The following is a 20,587-nucleotide window of genomic DNA, read 5'->3' on the forward strand; positions in this document are numbered from 1 at the left end:
AGTTATCACAGAGCAAGAAGCCTCTTACACACACCCTAACAAGTGTTCAAGACTTCCCCCCAGAGTTTGGATGCAGATTCCATGGTTGGTTTCCTGGGAACTGGGGGGAAGGATCTCAATGTGCGCCCCACCAACAACAGGATGGTAAGATACACTGAATCCTAAGTTATATTATTTCTTCACTAGCTGTAATATAAATAGGTAGCTTTAACTCCATGCTGTACATATCTACTAGTAGTCTCTTTTTGTCCTTGTTCCCCTGTAGTATTAGTTTAAGTATTATGTCTGTTAGTTTTGTGTCTATTAAATAAATAATTCATTCTATATTAGACCAAATCACCCATTATTAAAGAAGTTGTGAATGAGAGTGGATTTTGGGGTGCTGGTTACCTCAATAAAGCTACTGCCTGCTGCCAGAAGCTGGGCAAAAGGCAAGGACTTATCTAAACCCCATCCATTCGTAACACACACCCAAAATAAAGAGAAAGCCAGCAGGGCAGGAGCAGAACACACTAACTTATAGGGAAAACCCAGCATTTTCCTCTGTAATGAGCATTTCCTTTCCTCAAATTACTGGTGCATCCTACCTGAAACTCAACTTACCAAGTTGTGTGATCAGATCACACATGCAACCTCCTCTGAAATAAAATGACCCTTAGATCACCATATGGAAAAACCTGAGCATTTTTTACCACGAGTAAAATGGCTCCAAGCAAATACAGAATGGCTGGGTTTATGCTGCCCCTTTGTTCAAAGACAGCAGCTCCACATTCTCATTTGAAGGTGGAGGGATCACTTGCCAACAGTACTTTTACTATCATCCCTTCACACAACCCCTAAGCACAAAAGATAAAGCAAGGTCCTTGAGCACTTCTCCTGCTAATGATGTTTCAGGCCAGGGACCCAAGACAGCAAACATATTGACAAGGTTTCTCCAAAGCAGACGCCCATATAATGTTCCCACAATATGGATCTCACAAGCAACCTTGCTGCTCTCCACAGCTCCCTCTGGGTCATAGGAACAAAGATTTGAAACATCAGTACTGGGAAACCCCAGGATACCCAACCAGCTTCTCCCCAACATTTTCAAGCTGTACTGAACAGCTCCCACCAGCATTGAGGAGACACATCTCCCCTTTGGTGGGGACGTATTTCCCAACATGGGAATCCCAAGTAAGTCCTCCACCTATGCAGAACAGCATGTCCAGACCCAGCGGGCTTCTTCCAGCTGCTAGGATTGTTCATGACTTTAGACTGGTACAAATTACTCATGCTGGGATTTAAACAATGTAACAACCAGACTCTGTGTAAAAGATAAACCTCACATGCTTTCAGGTGGGCCACAGTAAAGCTATGGCAAGAAGGAATATCCTCCAAAAGAGGATCCTGTGCCATGGGTTTTGGTAGCTATATATTTTAACATGTTCAGAGTAGCACTATGGAACAGAGGATGTTATTCGTGCTTTTGGCTTATCAGTGCTACAGACAAGAATTCCATCAAGTTAGGTGTGCCAGCTAATTCTAGCAAAGCCATTTACAGACTGTTGAGGGTGCAGGTGTAGGGCAGCAATGGAGGACGTATCAGAGGGGTTGAAAACTCCATACACATCGCACTGTCAAGAGGCAGATCATGGTAATTGGTCACAGACAAAATACCCAAGTGTGCACACATCCTTGTTAGCTGAGAGCTGCTTCTGCATGCACATTTATTCCTTAAAGTAGGTTGGGTTTCTGCTGATGTTTCTATTCCTGACTCTCACCAAATCCAGCAAGTCAATGCAATCATGCTTTATGGGGACAGTGATAAAACTAAAGCTAATTCATACCCCAAAAACAGTGAAGATACCCCTGAGATCTGCAGCAGTGTCTTACACTATTACATGTGTGATCATAAAGACAACAGCACAAGCCAAAATAAACCCCAGAAAATCTTGAACTAAAGATCCTGCAGTTGTTTTTGACTAGCAGAGAGCAGAACACTACTTTTCTGTGCTGCAAAACTTCAGCAGACTGACAGTTTCCATTGACCTACAAAAGTAGCTTGAGAATTGAAGGTTTAGCTCTGTTCATCAAAGGAATAAGGCTAGCTTGCTGTTATCTCCAGATTCAGTTCTAGAACAAATTCTGGGGTTTGTTCAGTGAGCTTTTTTATCTTAAAAAAAAATTAAAGGGTTGAACTGGATTTGCTGACACTTCACCTATAAGGAAGTAAGAGTCACAGAAGCAATTCATTAGTGTCCACACTATCTTCAGGAGAAAACCAGCCTCTGCTTTAGCTGCAGTTTATAATCCCATCTCCTTCTGCAGTTTAGACTAGCACAGACTCCTCAGAAAACACAAAGAAATGGGGACAGGAGGGGAATATCCTCATAGGACAATGTGCTTCGGGCAGCAAAACAGCCATAATCCTGTTTTCCTCACTTCCCGAGGCAGTGAACAAAAAAACCTGCCTTTGTTAGACTGCTCATTTCCCATGTGCAAAAGTTGCTCCCAGCTCCCATGGCTCATTACAGACTTACTGAGGCAGTTAAAGACTGAGTGTGACACGAGGACGGCGGTGGGGACACCTCAGGTGCCTCCCACCAAGGCACACAGCGAGGACAGGGCACCAGGTGAGGCACCAGGAGGCATGGGCACTGCACGTGGGAGAGGGGACGGGTGAGACAGGCACGTGGGAGAGGGGACAGGCGAGACAGCTGCACTAAACCCCGAAACCGTGGCACGCCGCTTTGCCACCAGAGCGCCCTGCAGTCATGCCAAGCCACCACACGGGTCCCACAGCAGCTCCCTTGTTGCCTGCACAGAGCCCTATAAAAGGGGGTGCCCAACAATAGAATTTGGCTGACAATGTGTTCTGTTGCATGCCTGTCTCCAACATCAGTGACAATCTGGAAAGGCACAGAACTCACCGAGTTTACACAAAAAGGAATTGTCACCACATCAGATTCAGAGGCCACGGAGGTTTGCATTTGTCTGCTCAGTGGAGAGCTTCAACTTGATGTCTCTAGGCAGCCATCTGGTTTCCACAGGAGCTGCCCTGGTTCTTATTGCAGCACACAGACATTGAGTGAACTCTGCTAACAAAGAGCCCTCCATCCCAAAAATATGTCCAACCACTTCCATCCCCCAGGTGCAAGTGGGTGAGAGGCACCTGTGTGGTCCCTCAAGGCTTTCTTCCCACCTCCAGAGAAAGAGGATGAAGCTCAGAGGCTGAGCTCAGCCTCCCAGGCAGTCAGCTCAAGGGCAGTGGAGGGGGAGCAGCAGTAGGAACAGTGGGAGATGACATCCCAGCTACCTCAGTAGCTGAGGAGGTATGGCCCCAGGCACAAACCTCATGGACAGGCATTCAAAGACCTTTTCAAGACATCATCCCAGCAATTCCTGCCTCCTTGTGGGTGAGTATCTATCTCTGCAGCTCCTGCCTCACCCTCTCCCTTAACCCTTTAGTTTTTGTTCAATATAATAGAAGCTTTGGAGTTGAGGCCTGCCCTAAGGTTTCCATACTACAAGGCATTGTCCCTACTTGTACTACAAAAAACCCCAAGAAATAATTAGTAGTTAATACTTAGAAAATATCTAATCTGAACTTTAAACCTGTGATTTAGCAAGAAATGACCCACAGCCTGGAATTATCTAGCATGCCAACAGCTTGGTTTTCTAAAAAAAAATTTAATTATAACTCTTGAGCAGCTGAACAACCTAAAATACCAGTCTATGGTGGCATTTCCAGATCACAGAAAAAATCAACACCTTGCAGACCACTTTCACACACAGCACCCCAGCCTAAGCAGCAAAGGGAGACAAAGCACCACAGATGTTCCCCCCATTCCCCCCACGGCATGACAGGAGATGCCTATTCAAAAGCCCATCCCACTAGCATGAAAGGCAGCCTGAGTCAGAGGAATGGCTTCACTGCACTTGCAGCTGGGTGACACTGCCTTTTTAGCTGGTCCAGATGAACAGGAGGAAGCACATGGACTTCATAAGAAGCAAGCATCTTCCAAGGAGGATAGGAATGACAACTTCTAAACAACTTCACCAGGCAAGCAAATAACCAGGGAAAAAAAAACCCATGGACTTCCCACTTCATTCTAAAAAGCTGACAAACTCTTACTTCCCCTTCCTGCCTAAACCTCATGCTAAAAGAGGACAAGTTTTACTTCTTTGCTCCCTTGAAAGGGAAGCAAACAGCTCTGCCACACAAGCTCTGCAGTGCAGGGCACGAACACAGATGATCTCACATGAAGCTGAGCCTCCCCTCCCAAGGTGGTGGGTCCTGTCTTTTGGACAAGACTCTATTTGTCTGTCAGCACTGAGAGATTTCCACAGAATTGTGCTCAATATCCCTGTGGTGAGAATGCAAAGGGGAGCAAAGACAAACAGCTGCAGTCATGAATTGTGTCTTCTGTTTCACTTCTCACATGACAAGCTTCAAAACCCTGGTTTTAAAATCAAAGGTTTTCCCATGTGATAAAAAGTCAAGACAAATTAGGTTTGACAACACCCTCTTTTAAAGGTCAAAATTTGATTTGTGAGCCACTGGCTGGGGAAGGAAAGTGATGCTCCTCCAGAAGCAGGATCAGGACCCACAATTCCTGCTGTGACTCAGACCTGAGGCAATGAGGTCAGTCAGGGTCCACAGAAAGAATTCCAGTGACCTGCCATTTCAAATGAGAATTTCTCCTATAAATACCACAAGGATTTTTCAGATCCAGGTGCCAATTCACAGAAAAAGCACAAAGTGGGGTCCTCCAGGAGTGCCAGCACCCACTTCTCTCTGGAGAGTGTCAGCCTGGAAGCAAGACCTCCTTCCCACTAGAAGCTGGGACCCATCACAATGCAGTAGCAACTCTGGGAGACAGAGATCACCAGCCCTCACAGCCCCTGCAAGCTTGCACAGAAATACACTTCTTTAGTGAAATAGATGGAGTCAACTCTTACTGATGTGGCCAAGATGAAAGCCTCAATTTAAGTTTTGTCTCAGGATGAAACACAATGCACATGCATTTTAATTTAAAAATCTCTGAATACAGAGCTCTGTTCGAACCTGTGTCTTGAAAAATTTTGGTTATGGCAATGGCCACATAGACTGTTAGTATCTGTGAAGTCTAATTTTCTTGCAGACCATCCAATGCTATAATTGCATACTAAGGCTGCTTGTCCTTCTCTCCTTATAAACCCTTCTGGAATTCGTACTTCTTCCAATACCCAGGCTGACAGCTCACACACTGAATACTTAATCCTGTCTAGGAATGACAAAGTTTAAATTGCTCATGAGTGAGCAAATCTGGGATGCTCTTATAAACTCTGTTTGTTTTTATGTACAGCTAAGATACAAAAGGAACAGAATAGAAAGAAGGCTGCTTCTGCTCCAAAGCTCTCCTCAACAGACAGGTTCAGCTGTTTTTTATGTTTCAACCACTGGCAGATGTAAATACCCACTTTACACCGTAGGATTTGACCTCCCCCATAGGCATTTGTATGCCCAAGGCCTTGCAAAGGATCATCTTAGGTCAGCCAGTGACCATGATATAGTCTGCTTTTGTCAAAGCCTTTCCTCATTTAGAGGCTGCTCCAAGCATGGAGGTTACTCTTCTCTTGCAAGGAGGAGGACTCTTCACATTGTTTTCCCATCGTCACTAACAGAGTCCATTTTTCTCCAAAGACAAGCAACATTAATTCCTCCCTGCTCTTCAGTGTCTTGCTCCCTCTGTACTTCACACAGAGCAACAATCACAAGAAAATCAATTTCCATGAACTTTCTGGTTTATTGGTTTCATATTTCTTTCAATACAAATCTCTCCTCCTTTTTTTTTTTTGCAGTTTGTGCTTGTTTTTTCTAATAGGAGCTCACCTGATGGGATGCCGGAAATCCTCAAAGGAAACACAAGAGTGGGATTGTGAGAAATGATGCAGAAGCACAAACAGAGCAGGATGTTCCTAGTTCAAAGCTGGCAGTTCTTCCCCTTGCAATAAAAAGCTCATCATTATCCAGATGTAAACAAGGAAAGAAAGCCTAGCCATCTTCTCCTGATGAAAAGCATTCAAAAACCATACAGTAGGCAAAAAAAACCCCAAAAACCACAGATTTGATCAGTAAAATTGCAAAGTAACAGCAGGTGATCACCTGTGCAACACTGTGAAATGCTCACAGCCGAGCACTAGAAAGCAGATGTGCAAATGACCTGGCAGACACTATGACCCTGCAGGGAAGCTGGGAACCCATCTGTGTCTGTCTGCTCTGGGTAAGTGCCTCTTCAAAGGCTGAAAAGAAAATGGCACATTTCCTCTTTCCAGTCTGTCCCCTCACCTCGCCCTTCTTCCAAGACAAAGAGAGCTGCAGTCACATGGCTCAAGAGTGGACAAGGATTCTCAGACATGTCCCTACTGCCTGATCGCTTCTGACCAAAGCAGCCTTCATGCTGTTCAACTCTGAAACAGGCTTAATATTTCCAGCCCAACAGAGCCATCCATGTATCCACCAGCGTCACTCCACCCCTGACACAGGAGTGATAAGACCACGCCACCAATGCTGCTCATACCTGGGTGTCCAGGCCACAAAGACAAATTTTATCTGGTATCAAAAAGCCTAACTATTTCTAATTGGAGTAAAAGTGAGAAGAACATGTCTTCACAGCCAAGACTAAAGATCATTACCATAGCTCTTTAATCATTCTGGACCGTGAAAGATTGTAGATCTTCTGGCTAAAATTTCAAGTGTTTAGCTACAGTAATTAGAAATGGTTATAATTCCCTTGACTGTGTAATTTAGTCTCAAGAATAAAACTATATCTCAAAGCACAAGCAGCTCTGACACAACAGCATCTCTGCTATGGTGAGACCCCAGAGAAAAATGCTTCATTCTTTCACTTTCTTGCATGTATCAAGAAACGCAGCCTCAGCTACAAAGCACTACCAGCTGCTCATTCTCCAAAATAAAACTTTATTTTTAGCCTAAGCACTTACTCAGGATCTGTGTGAGTATTGCAATTAAGCTCTCACGCCCATTGAAAGCTCTGTCAAACCTGCAGCAGATGACAAACAACGCTGCAGGCTCCAGCGCAGGGGACAGTCCGTACAGCAGCCTGTACAGTCACCACCTGTTCAGGAACAACAGGAGCAGCTCTGCCAAGGGGCAGAGCACCACAGTTAAAGCTGGATTTTAAGCAGATAAAGGGAGAAACTCAAGCTAACAACAACTGCCAAAACTTAGTTTCCAGCAAGCCCAGGGAGGTTGTAGTATCTCCCTCTCTGGAGACATTCAAATCCCACCTGGACATGTTTGTGTGTCACCTCTCCAGGTGGCCCTGCCTTTGCAGGGGGTTGGACTGGATGATCTCCAGAGGTCCCTTCCAACCCAAACTATGTTGTGATTGACAATGTACAACCAACTGGGGAGCTGCAACTCCACGATCTTTAAAGTCCCTCCCAATTCAAGCTATTCTACGATTCTGTGTTCCACAACCATCATTGTCTCCATGGCAGTGTGGAAGGTTTGACACTACCTGAGCTGCCACAGTGATCCCACACAGCACCAGCCTTGGCACTGCTGCTCCATCCCTGAAACAATGCACATGAGATCCTGGCAGAGAAGCAACACAATTACAAACAAGGAGTTTTCCAGCAAGCCAGTGAACTGAATTAACTGAGAGTGGGGGCTCACAAGAGCAGAGGCAGCTTAGGGGAAGGCTGGACAGCAGGGCTGGGTGTAGCATGTGGGATCAGGCTGGAGGAGTGGCCATGAGCTGTGAGACCCACACTCTGAGCCCTGGCATGCCCTGGTCTGCAAGAAAAGGCAGCTCCTACACTACCTCACTCTGCACCACTCACTCTGTCCTGAACACAGGTCAACGCTACAACAAGAAATAGGGCAGAATGGTTTGGGTAAACAGAGTGCTCAAATGTCACTCCCTCACAAAAACCTGTCTTCTTTGCAGCTGGGGAGGTGACACACCACTCCTGTGCCTGCCTGATCAGGACTACCTGTACTCTGCCACTATGCACTTGCTCGTGCTGCAGGAGGATTTTAGTTGTTGCTAGGCTGCACAAAGCAGTCTCTTATTTTTATCACATGTCTGTTTATTCTTGTAGAAAAAGATACTGCAAACAGCAATCCAAGGCATCCTCAAAATGCTTGTTACACTCTATGCTTGGCTCCATTTTCTCACCAAACAGTCCAAAGCTTCTTGGCCATCAGCATACACACCTTTGCACCCAAACAGACCTTTTCTTGCTCCTCCAGAGATACCATGTGAAAGCATGAACAGAGATTCAAAATTCAAATTACAAACAATTTTTCAGTTATTCCAAATAAATTTAAGGTAATTTTGAAAAGGATATCAATAATAATTTCAAAGCCGTTTCCTAATGGCTTAATACAGCTGGAATAGCTAATTTGTAACAGCCAGCAGGCTAAGCCATTCCCACTTCATCAAAAAACATCTCCCTGTGACTTAGCACTTATTTTTGCACCCCTGACATTTACCAATAGAGCATTTTAAAGCTGCCATTGCCCTCCCCAGCATTTAATGTTAACATTTTCATTGACGGACAATGCAGCCTGGGTCAGTGCAGACACGAGACAAGACAAGATCAGCTGTGGTGCCAGGCAAAGCTCAGAGCTGAAGTAGCCCTGCTGCTCCTGAATGTGAGTCCCACAGCAGGAGCAAAGCACCACGGCCAGCCCCTGTCCTGCCAGGAGCAGATCAGCTTTCCTGGCAGGCCAAGTGTCACCCACACTCAGCATCCTCCAGGACAACCACTCCCACCGTGCTCCTGGTGCTGCTGTGCCACAGCCTGAAATCTTCATCCAGAGCTGGAATAATAACTCCACATTCCCATTACAAAACTCCAGGTTCTATCATAATATTAGCAACATAGAGCTATTTATCCCACAGAAAGGAATCTTATTATTTGCTAGACTTAGCATTTGTCCCTTTCTGACACTGAGTGAACTTCCTGTGCCTCAGCAAGCTTTCCAAATTGAATCTTTTACAGCTGCACATAAAGCTTTGAAAAGCCTATCTTCTGGAGTGACTGTCTGACTCCAGAGGACACCCTAAGTTCCATTTTAATCTCCGTATTTTTCAGCCACTCATACATCACTTAAGCATCAGCACACAGCTGGAGACTAAAGACCAACCTCATGCTGATGGGCACCTTGCTGTTCAATAGGAAGGCCTGGCACTTGAGCAGACAGTTTTGCTGCAGCAGTATTCACCTGGCATTAGATATTAGCACATTTCTTGCTCCACCAGTAGCTGCAGGCCACTACCCTCGTTCTGTCACTGGCACAGTGCTAGGTACACATTTTCACTTGTCTGGCAGCAGCACCCACAGCCCCTGAGTACATGACCTTGCTGGGCACTATCATGCCTGCTGGTGTCAAGGCCTCCCAAGATCTCCACCAAGGGCATGCAGAGCCAGGGCAAAGCCATATCTGAGGCCACTGTTTCAACAAGCAACTTTCTCTGTGTGCAGTCCACAAGCTGCCCCATTCAGCAGCACAGCCCAATCCCCCCCTCTCGCTGTTTTATGGCCTCAGCATCTATCCCCAGAATGGCACTCAGCTTGAAATGACTCTTAATAACCCAAACAGGAGCTAAAAGGGAACTACAGAAGAGTAAAATCAGCAGGAATATCAGCTGAAGTTGGGCGTTTCTAATTGACTCAAATTAACTTCACATCATCTGTACCTTCTGGTGCTCTGGCTGGGCCCCAACTTGTTTCTTAGGGGCATTCTAAGATGGATTTGTTGGTGGAGCTTTTCCCCCCCTACAACTAACTCTCCTTTAACAGCAATACTGAGCCACAAGGATTTCAATACAAAATCCTGCAAAAAGACATCAGACAAAAATAAGCATTAAAAAATAACTGGGAATTAGTTTCTTCTCTTAGAGAAGCCAAGGCATCAATATCCCATATCTGTGAAAGCTGAGAAAAAAACAACCCTGAAACGTAAGAGGAGCTCAGAAGAAAAAAAATGTTCCTAACAGTGCTCAGCAGCAAGAGCAGCCCCAGCCTCCCTCGTGAGGTTGCTGTGAGGGGCTGTGACTGTTCCCAACCTATTGCTCACCTGGAGCCTCACTGCACTGCTGAGGAAGGCCAAGCTTACCTTTACAATGGTGACTCCTGTTGGCCAGCTCTCTCCCTGCTAACACCAATCATTAGCGGTGCTTCTCCCTGCTGTGATTGGGGCAGCATTAATTACCTCCCGAACCGCTGGCACTAATTGGTCTCTGTGCCCTTATTAAAACAAAACTGGGCGACAAATGTTTGCACTCCTCCTGGACATTGAGCGAACAATCTCAAGCACATTCTTGGTGAGCAGATGCTTTCTACCATGAATAAACACATGTTTTGACTTCACATCAGCTCTTCAGAGCTGGCAAGATGTAACAGCAGAAAGTCAGTCACAGACACGCAGGATGACTGCAACTGCAGAGCAGCAAATTAGATCCTGCTGCTTCACACATCATCAACAAATTCAGGTGCTGGAAATTTAATGGCCAAAACACAGCTGAGCAGATGCAGGGAAGACTGTTTCCTACAACAAGGTCTAAAAGCATTTGGGAAAGTTACAGCTGAGCTAGAGGGAATGCTCACAAAGTCACCAGCAATGCTGCTTTAATACCAGTGCATTACTAACATGTCAGGAGTTAGCCTGGCAGGCTGCAAGCTGTGTTGAGGCTGCAGCAAAATATAATGTTAGAAAAGAATGTAAAGTCATAGAATAAATACTTTTCCTGTAAGATTTTGAGATGCATACTAGCAAGGTACCTGCAAGAAAAACTGGTATGAGTGAGCAGCCTAGAAGAAGGCTCCTGCACCCACAGCAGCGAGAAGACGTCATGCCACACAAGCAAATGAAGCAAGAGACTGCAGAGAGGAAACTCATGAGCAGCAACCTGGAGCTATGCCACTGTGGGGTTTTAAAATCTAGCAGTTAATAAGGTCTTTGCTCTGTAACTAAATAGCTCCTGTAAAGAGCTTATTAAGGGCTTATTGATACACAAGATGTCCCTTTCCGTCAGGCCATCCTGCCAGGCTGCAGAAGAGCCCCAGCTTCACAGGATGGATGGACCAAGTGGCCATCAAAGAGACCTGGTGTTGCCCTGACACACATACACACTCTCCTGTTAATACTTGTCTCACTGGAGTGCTCTGCAAAGCCCACACCCACACTTACTTACAGCTTGAGTTACTGCTAATCAGAAATTCAATGGCATCTGAAGGAGCAGCAGCAGCACACTACAATAAAGAGGGTTGTCACCATTTTCAGACAGACTCCAAAAGGCCCCTTTGTAACATTCACATGCATTTCTGTGCAGTTACCCATTCACTGATGCAAAGAGTCTTCAGCATCCAGGTCCCACAGCTATCCTGTGGCCCAGAAGTACCAAAATTCATGGCCTCCTCCATTAATTAATTCTATATGAAATGCCTATTTTAATTTTAGAAGCCATGTTTTCCCACTAAGCAGCCCCTGCACTGTACAAGCCCCATGTAACCTCTTTCCCTTGACTCTTGCATGGCACAGTGCTCACACCCAGCAGTAAAAGGTGCACTACATCCTCTGACCCCAGTTAGGGCCACAGCAGGTGCTCGGACCTTGGGGAACGCCCAGTATCACCAACCTGGCTGTCAGTGCTGCCAGGGCTTCTCCAGGCCCCCAGGACAGCAGGGGTGTGCTGTGGGTGTCGTGCTGTGTTAGCGGAAGGAGGACAATCATCCCTCACTACTCACTGTGGGGGTACCACACACACGGAGCCCCCAGGCTGAACAGCCAGCACGGGAAGGGCCATAGGAGTGCCACTAACTTACACCAACCACAGCTGCTGGCCGGGACACTCCGGTTTACCTGCAATCATGTTTACTCCGGGGAGGAGAATCCCCCTCAGCATCTCCCAGGGATTTTCCCATCTTCCTCTCCCAGTTCTGCAGGAGTGAACAGCCCGTCAGACTTTCAGGCCCAGGAGATCCGTATCCAACCCCCTTCCTAGGGATGAGCGTGCTGAGCTCTCACTTTGTCCCTGCCCCGCAAGGCTGGTGCTCCCCAAACCTGACACCACGGGAGATGTCTCCTGCCCCCTGCCACCACGGGACTCCCATCCCACGGTGTCCCAGACCGTTCCCGCCTGCCGCACACACGGCAGGGGCAGCCACGGCCACAGAAATCGCGCACCCCTTTCCCCAGCCGGGCCAGCGGCTCCCGGAGAACACACGCGAGGGGCACGAGCGGCTGGGGCTAGGCTCTGCCACCGCCCCGGCACTAACCCAGCCTGGGACGGCCAGCAAAGCCCCGCTGCCCGCGAGGGGCCAGGGCAGCGCCGCCCAGCCCCGGGACCTCCGGCAGAGCCACCCCCGCCCGGCCCGGCCCACCTGCAGCCGCTGGAGGTAGGAGGCCGGCGCGTAGCCCGTCTCGCCCGAGCCGGCGCGGGTGACGAGCCACCAGTGCTGGTTGCTGCGCTCCAGCAGCAGGAAGGTCTCTCCGGCAGTGAAGGGCAGCGAGTTGGGCTCGGCCGAGCGGAAGCTGTACAGGGCCCGGTACATGGCGGCGGTACCGGCGGCACCGGCAGCACCGGCACCTCCGCCCGCCCGGACCGGACCGGGCCCGCCCCCGCCGGCCCCGCCCACACGCCGCCGCCGCGCCCCGCCCCCCGCGCGGTACCGCCCCCTGGCGGCGCGGCGGCGCCACTCCCCCCTCCCCGCCGGCCCCGCCCCGCCCCGCGCCGCCCGCCCGAAGCGGCAGGGGGCGCCAGCGGCTCGCGCAGCGTCCTGAGGCGGCAGCGACCCGGGCACCGACCCGGGCACCGACTCCGGTACCAACCCCGGCACTTTCACCCGGGACTGACCCCCAGAACTAACACACGGGACTAAGCCATGAGACAGACCCCCGGAACCCGGGCACTGCCCCCGGGATGACCCCCGGCACCGAGGGGCCGTCGGCAGGATCCAGAAGCACGGGCGCTTTCCCGGCACCGGCCCGTTCGTGTCCCTCCTCAATCACACACCGGCCTGGGTCACTGCCGGCTCCTGGGGTCACCGCTCCCGCCCCCCGCCCATCGCCCACCCGCGCCTGGCCCCTCTGTCCCCCGCCATGGCCCAGCTGGCCCCAGGCACATCGCTTCCCCATTAAATCCGCCCGTCCCGGACAGTGTCCCCGAGCAGCCCTCCTCTCGGAATGCCGTGTTGGAGCACCCGGTACCACTGAGCCCCCCAAGTCCTTGTGTGCCTGCCAGTCCCACACTGGGGGCCCCGAGGGCTCCCCCGGTTAGCTCCCCTGGGCCAGTCCCGTTCCCAACCACTTCCCCAGCATGGGATCGGGACACAACCAGGGCTGGCTCTGACCTGCAGCGAACACAGTGACCTGGCAGGTGGCCATGGGGACCTAGGACACAGCCCATCAGGCCTGGAGCTCTCCATGAAGACACAGCAGCCCCCAGCCTCATTCATCTCCTTGTCCCATTCCAGGAGAACAACCCTTTGGGACACTACCCCCAGTAGCCCAAGACCCCTGCAAGCCGCCCCACCTCCCTGAGGCATCAGCAGCTTCCCTTGATCCCTGCTTCCCAGGGATTTGAGCCCTTCTCGCTGTCCCAGGGGAGTGGGTGGCAGCCCTGCAGGGCATGGTGCCCCCTCCCTCTTCCCCAGACAGGGCTTCCTCCATGCTGCCCTAGGAACAAGACAAATTTTCCACCTGAAAAAGCCAGCACAGATAGCCTAGGAGCAGGGTGGGTGGGGACCTGGTTACAGCACCCCAGTGGAACTAGTACATACTCCTGCAGCCAAGCCCACCACAGACACCCCTCATCCATGCTGCCCACCCCTGCCATCCTGCCGGAATGCAAGAATGCAGAGAAGGAATAGTCCACAGATCCCGGCTCACAGTTACAGGGGGGTTTAACTCATCCAGAAAGCATTCACAACCCAATCCAACCAGTGGTAATACAATAAAAACCAGGCTTGCAGTGGCCACAACCCCCTGCCTGCTCCCAGCACAGCCCACCCAGGCCCTCACTTTCCCAGCCCTGGCAGTGAGATAATTCATTCTGATCCTGGTTACGCAGGGATGGAGGATGGAGTGGAAGTGAGCGGTTGCCTAGACTCCCCCACTGCGGCGGGTACCGGGAATCACTGCGGTGTATGAGCTGGAGTTGGGCACACTCAGGCTGGAAAAACAGCGGGGAGCTTTAACTGACAACTGTGAGATGTAATCAGGGCTGAATCCTTCAGGAGCCCTTCAGGTCTGAACTTCCTGCCTGGTCACTGTCCCTTCCAGATGCCCAGCAGGGAACAGCATGACAGTGGGCAAGGGCTGGGCAGCCGGGGATCGCCACTGCAGGGGAGAAAACATTCCCATTTGTGGAGTCATCCCTATCCCACAGGAACAGAATTCTCTGCTTTTCTGTCCCCGTCCTGGTTTGGCTGCAGTGTTCACCCTGCCTTTGTGTCCCCACTCCAGGTGAGCCCTGGCCATTCCCTGGCACAAGCCCAGCTGTTTGTGCTGGAATAACGGTGCTTTGTTTCCACGAAGTCGGCAGCACAGGCTGTGCTGGCAGGCAGAGGCAGCTGAGGGGGATGCAGGCACCCACAAACCACATCCCACACGCACAGCAGCAGCAGCAGCACCCCAGTCTCTTCCTGTGCTCAGCACAGCATCCCAGCTCTACCAGACAGAGGCTGGGAAGGATTTCTCTGTAAAGGGCCCCTTCTTCTGCATCTGGCTAGAATGCAGAGCCCAGGACAAATTCCTGCCGCTGAGTAATCAGCTCTGAATTGCAAGTGCCAGGTGATTTATATTGGCCAGGGAGGGGCAATGAACAAGGATCCTGCTTTGTCACTTGCAGGTGACTTTTAAAGCTGAACTTGAGACCTCGGGAAAATAATACTTGCATCCCTTGCCCTCAGAGCCTTGGGGGACTGGGATCACTGTAAGCCATGAAGGGCTCAGTGCGTGTGTGGCAGCCCCCACACTCCTGTTTTCCTCCAGAGCTGTGGAGGGGAAGTGTTGCACAACAGCACTCATATGATTGGAACACAAACTTGCCAGCTCCACATACACTTATATAATTCTGCACCGTCTGCTCGTCAACACGTTGCAAAACAGCAGTGGGATCAATCGCTCTACTTTTAGGTATACAAATATTATTGCACTCCCACCAGCCCTCTCTGGGTGAAAAGTCGTAGGGATGTGAGGTGTTGTGAGGACCCCAGGCCCACAGCTCTGGGGACAGTGTCTTCAGTGTGTCCTGCAGGGGCTGGGGTGTCCAAGGCCAGGATGGCCAGGCATGTCCTTACTTCCCAGTGTCCTGATGGCCCTTCCTCCTGGAAAACCTCACTAAAAGGCTGTAGATAGGACCCTGGAATTGCATACATCAGTATCACTTCCAGAAGATCTCACCTCCCCAACTACATCTGCTCCCTTACGGGAGAAGCCCCCAAACCTGTGCTGCCTGCAGGGAGCTGGGAAGGGTGCTCCGCCGGGCAGGAGCAAGCTCTGCTCCTGCCCCTTGCAAGGAACACAGTGATCCGTGCTGAGCCCGAAAACACCCGCGAGGCGCTGCTGTTTGACGGCCGCTTCCCCGCAGAGCACATGTGGAGAAGCCGAAGCTGCTGGGGCAGTGGGTGGCTCTGGGCCCGCTCTGTTCCGCCTGCCTGCCGGGCCGAGGTGCCCGCAGGGCTCCTTGCGCAACGCGTCCTGCACAAAGCCGGGGCTGGCTGGGGCCCAGACCCCTCCTGTGGCCGGAGGAAGGAGCAGCCAGTGCCTGCCAACAGCTGCACTTCCTAGAAACGAAGAAGACAGAAGGTCGAGAGAGTTGAGGGATGGTGGAGGGGGGCCCGGGGGATGCTGCGGGGAGGATTGGGGCGCTGCGGGTTCCGAGGCAAGCAGCACACAGCCTAGCCTGCCCTGTAGCTTCTCTTCAGGAAAACAAGCTCTTTGGCTTCACACAACAGCTCCCTGTTCTTTGTTAAACTCTGCTCACGTCCAGAGCTGAGCCCCTTCCAACCCACGCACTCTGTGGGCCGGCACTGCTCCTTCCCAGCTCTCCCTGCCGGGGCAGCTTGTAGCCTCCAATGCCATGCTGCAGAAAACAGTGGCTCAGGACAGTGCCACTTTCTCTGCCACCAGCCCAATAGCCAGACAGAAGGCATTTGGAGGCTGAGGGAAGTGGGGCACAGGGGTAAGGTGCTTGGCAGCGAGAACACCACTCCCTGGGCTCCCCAGGCTGTCCTTCCAGCTGCAGGGCTGCCGGGTGAAGGGCTCTCCTGGCTTCACATCTGTCTCCAAGCAGGCCAATGCTGCCTTGCCCAACACCACCCTGCTCACGTCCTTGTCTCATTGCATGTGGGAAGAGTTGCAAAACAAGGGGTTGCCTGGGGTGCAGCAGTGGATCCTGACTCTGTGGGCTGCAGGAGCTCCTCTGCTTCTCTTTAAAAGAGAAATTGAAAGGACTCTACACAGGGCCAATGCAGCCTGTCACAGCTGAACTGGTGGGGACACTGCTATGGTGCAAACCCAAGAAAGAGAAGACAGAGCCTATCACCTCATCTGGAGCTGGCAGCCCAGCACCATGTGAGGCTGTTTCCAAGGGTTATCCTTTGCTGGCCATATGGTTTGTGAGGCAGGAGGGACAGGGACCATGGCCCTGCTTACATCCTTCCCATGAGGAGGAGCCCTGGGCTGGTGGGTAGATGCAGAGGGCCCTGGTGAGCAGGTGAGGGTGCTGGGATGGGGATCCCCACTAACGGAACACAGTGCTCAGCCTGGTGGGGCCGTCTCCAGGGTTTGTTCTGCTTTCATTCAGATGTCTGAGTTACAAGCTTCAAACAAAGGCCAGGCAACAGAGGGCTGGGGGAGGGCGCTTAGCCAACCCTCATTTCCATACCATTGAAAGAAGGTGGCTTTTCTCCCAGACAGGGACACAAGCCATTCATTCCCTGTCCCCTCTGCCCTGCCCTACATGACTCCCAGGCTTGGGCACCATTGGAGATGGCCACAGGGCTGTGCAGGACCCTGACCCTGTGCCAAGGATGGATCCATGCACAGGATGGACAGACAGTGGCCCCCAGCCTCACTACAGCATCACTAGTTTTGTTAGCCTCCAGCTAAGCCCACCACCATTAGAAACAGGGAAGGCACAGCTGCAGGGCCACACACAGCAGCCACTGTCTCCAGCAGTGAGTGCCCCAGAGCCATCAGGGCACAGGGTCCCTCTGCCCTCGTGTGCTGAGAACCACCGTGTCCCCAGTGGCTCGGGTCTGAGCCCTTTGCAGCCCCAGGGCCACAGAGTGAACCATTCTTCCCTGGGCAGGGAGCACAGCAACTTCGGGCTGCTGCCCTGTGAGATGTCACTCTTGGCAACAAGGAAATACTTTGTTCTCACTCCATTAAAGGCATTTGTGTGTCCCTCCCCACTGGCACAGGCCCAGCTCAGGGGAAGAAGTCCAGCAGCTACTCAAGAAGCAGCAGCACAGGATGGGGACAGTGCAGGGACAAAGGTGCCCTCTCCTCCAGCAAGGCCAGGGCCTGTCCCCTGCCTCTTTTTGCTTCTGCCCTGCCTAACCCCAGTGGCAGGGAGGCTACTTACCAAAAGATCCTGGCAGGTCCACCGAGCAGCACTGCTCACCCCCCACCTCAGTCCCCAGTATCCTGCCAGCAAAGCAGAGCTCTATTCACTGGAGAAACCAGTGCCAGCTGCAGGAATGTGTTTCATCTCCAGCCAGCTGATGCATGGCAATTCCCATCAGCCACCCCAGTTTTGGGCTAGAAGTGACCTATTTATGTAAGGCAAGCTCTCCACAAGCCTGGGCCTGGTGCAGCACCCTCCAGGGGCAGCCATAGGAAAGCAGGAGCTGCTGCCTAGGGGCTTGGACCTTGCCAGGCTGGACTCAGGCTGTCTCTCACGCAGCCCCTCAAAGCCACCAGTGCAGGGTCAGAGCCAGCCCACTGCAGCCCACCCTGGTCAATGGCCCTGCTAGGGCAGGGCTGGCAGGAAAAGGTGGGTCTTCTCCAAGCATCAGGAAGCAGACAGGGAGGAGACCAGACACAGGGGAGCCTTGAGGAACAGGGACGTGCACGCAGCATTGTCCTCCACAGGAGCAGAGGCTGCAGAAATTACAGAATGGGGGCTCCCTGCCAGGGCCCAGGCTGTTCCAGCTCCTGTCCCCCATCCCAGCAGCAGGGCTGGTCTGTGGAGGTGCCTCTCCCATGGTGCAGGGCTCCTCAGGACACATGAGGGAACCAGCCCAGCTGCTCCTTCCCAGTGCCCTTTCTGGCACATCCAGCACAGAGGGAAGCTCACAGTCCAGGAAGGACCAGAGCTGTGGGGAGCCATGCTCAAGAGCATGCACACAAAAAACCATAAAAGCCTTTGAGTCTATTCCTGAGCATAACTACTGCTCTCCCATTATTCCACCACTCTGTCCTTTGCCATGGTCCAACAGGTCACCACCAGACCACAAACAGCCGCACCAAATCCTGCTCATCCCATTTCTGTCTTCCAAGAAGCCCAAGCACAGGGCTGGAGAGCCATTTACAGGAATTGTGGGAACCCCTTTCCCACCCCAGCATGCTGGCAGTTACAAAATTGCCTTTCCACAAATAAGGCATTGCCTGGAGGGGTACGTGCAGAACAGCATGGAAGGAAAGAAAGAAACTGCTCTTGAAGTTTGCAAGATAATATCCGATTTAGGTACTTGCACAGGGGTTACCCCTTTTTTAACCTTCAAGGATGTGGCTCAACGAAGGGATTTTTCCTCTTGATGGCTTGCTGTTACATAACTCGAAGTAACTAAGGAAAAAGGTCTTCTCTGTTCCTGCTCCCTCCCTCCCAGCTGCTGCAGCCCAGGAAGCTCCCAACCACCTTGTTGCTGTGGAGCCCTGGCACAGCATCTCTTAATCCTCAGACAATATTGGCAAAAAGATTTTAGCAGTGCTGGCCTGAGCCACAGGTGCCTCCACCTTCCTGCAGCAGCACCCATTGCACCTGAGGGTTTGCTATTATTCTGCATGGACCCCCCAGTGCTCCAGGTCTGGCTGCTGACACCAAACTGAAAGCATGTCCAGCTGAGCTTACCCTGCTGGCAGGGTTTCTGCAGCTCCCTGCCTGTACCCAGGGCCGTGTCTGCAGGCTTGTTCTGGAGGCAGCTTGCATCAGAGCAAAGGCGATTGTTCTCATCGGATTTTATGAATTCCCTCCAGAGTTCCTACGTAACACAAGTACATTAGGGGACTTTATCCCTGCTAATTTCAGACGACAAAGTCAAACCATGTATCAGATGAATCTGCACAGGGAGGCTTATTCATAAGTAGCAGCAATGATAGGGGACTACAGTGCCTGCCAAGAGACTCGTCATTAGCTCATTAGCAGAGGACATCACATCCTAAACGGGAGAACTGAAAAGGAAACATCACCTTGCAGCCATGGCCCCTCTCCTTGTGCTGAGTGCATCTTGGAGTGCAGCTCATCAATGCTGAAGGCATTTTGCAGTTGAGATGCCAAGAATAAGTAGCCCCATCCTCCCCTCCTGCCCAAGGGTTTTTGCAGCCAGTGTCAGGAGTGGTTCACAGGGCCCTGTCAGCTGCACTCACCACTGGAGTCTCACCCAGAAGCAATATACAGCCTGTTCATGCTGGACAAGCCCATCTCCAGAAACAGCAGCCCCTGTACTGGCATAAAATATTGAGGCCACTGCAAGATCTAAAAATACCTGTTTAAAACCAACATCAGTTGGTGCCTGAACACTGGAACAACACAAACCCGAACAAAACCCAAACAATAAAAGCCCACCCACAAACTCATGTTCAAGCAAAGGTTAAAAACTTCTTTAAAAAGTACAAAGGAGCACAGAAGAGCCATTAGACAGATTTTGATCAGGAGAAATTGACAGCAACTGCTGGGGAATATGAAACTGAAGCTACAGGACTACAGCCAGCTGAAGAGGATGACTTTCCACAAGCAGAGCTGCAGCCTTCCTGTCACATCCCACCTCTCCTAAGCAAGCCTGCAGGCAAAGTACGGGCCAGGGAGATGATTCACCTGACTCTTCTGCACAAACTGACTACTTCATCTTGATTATCTGTAACAGGAACTTTCCCAGCCTTACCTCAGCACTTCCACACCCATTTTTCTCTTGGCACTATCATGACGTAGGTCCTGTATCTAAAAATGGTTAGATAAATGCTTCTTGTACCAGAACCGTTGGTTTAGTTACTCTGTTATTTCAGTTACTCACTACCCTCTCACTTTCTGATGCTTCCTTCCTGTAGGTTTGTATCAAGTAAGATTTTAAGCTGCTTAAGGTTCTTTTCAGGCCTGGCAGCTCTGCCCTGGTTGCTGCTGTTGCAGCTATTCCTGTACAAGTTTTACACATTATGCCTCAGCTTAGGTTCAATAACATCTCTAGCTCTCTAGAAAGAGGTTACACAGCCTCTTACTAGATACATAAGACCTACTTACAAGACCCGGGAACAAGAAATAGGTTGTTGATTTCAAGAGCAAGTTCTCACTGATCAGTCCTCATTCTGGCTGGAAGGGACCTCTGAAGGCTTCTCAGAAGCTGTCTTTACCCCATCTACACAGGC

At 51.0% G+C, this 20,587-nt stretch overlaps 1 protein-coding gene across 1 annotated transcript in view; it reads right to left on the minus strand.

The window, feature by feature from the left end:
• Window positions 1-12,618, minus strand: part of NCKIPSD (NCK interacting protein with SH3 domain) — a 49,993-nt gene extending 37,375 nt beyond the window's left edge. The window contains exon 1 of the mRNA XM_066558371.1: window positions 12,382-12,618. Within this exon, the coding sequence (XP_066414468.1) occupies window positions 12,382-12,552 (171 nt within the window). The 5' untranslated portion in view covers window positions 12,553-12,618. The remainder of the gene's footprint in view (window positions 1-12,381) is intronic.
• Window positions 12,619-20,587: the final 7,969 nt, after the last annotated feature.

Source organism: Molothrus aeneus, chromosome 12, assembly GCF_037042795.1.
Source record: "Molothrus aeneus isolate 106 chromosome 12, BPBGC_Maene_1.0, whole genome shotgun sequence".
Classification (NCBI taxonomy): Eukaryota; Metazoa; Chordata; class Aves; order Passeriformes; family Icteridae; genus Molothrus; species Molothrus aeneus.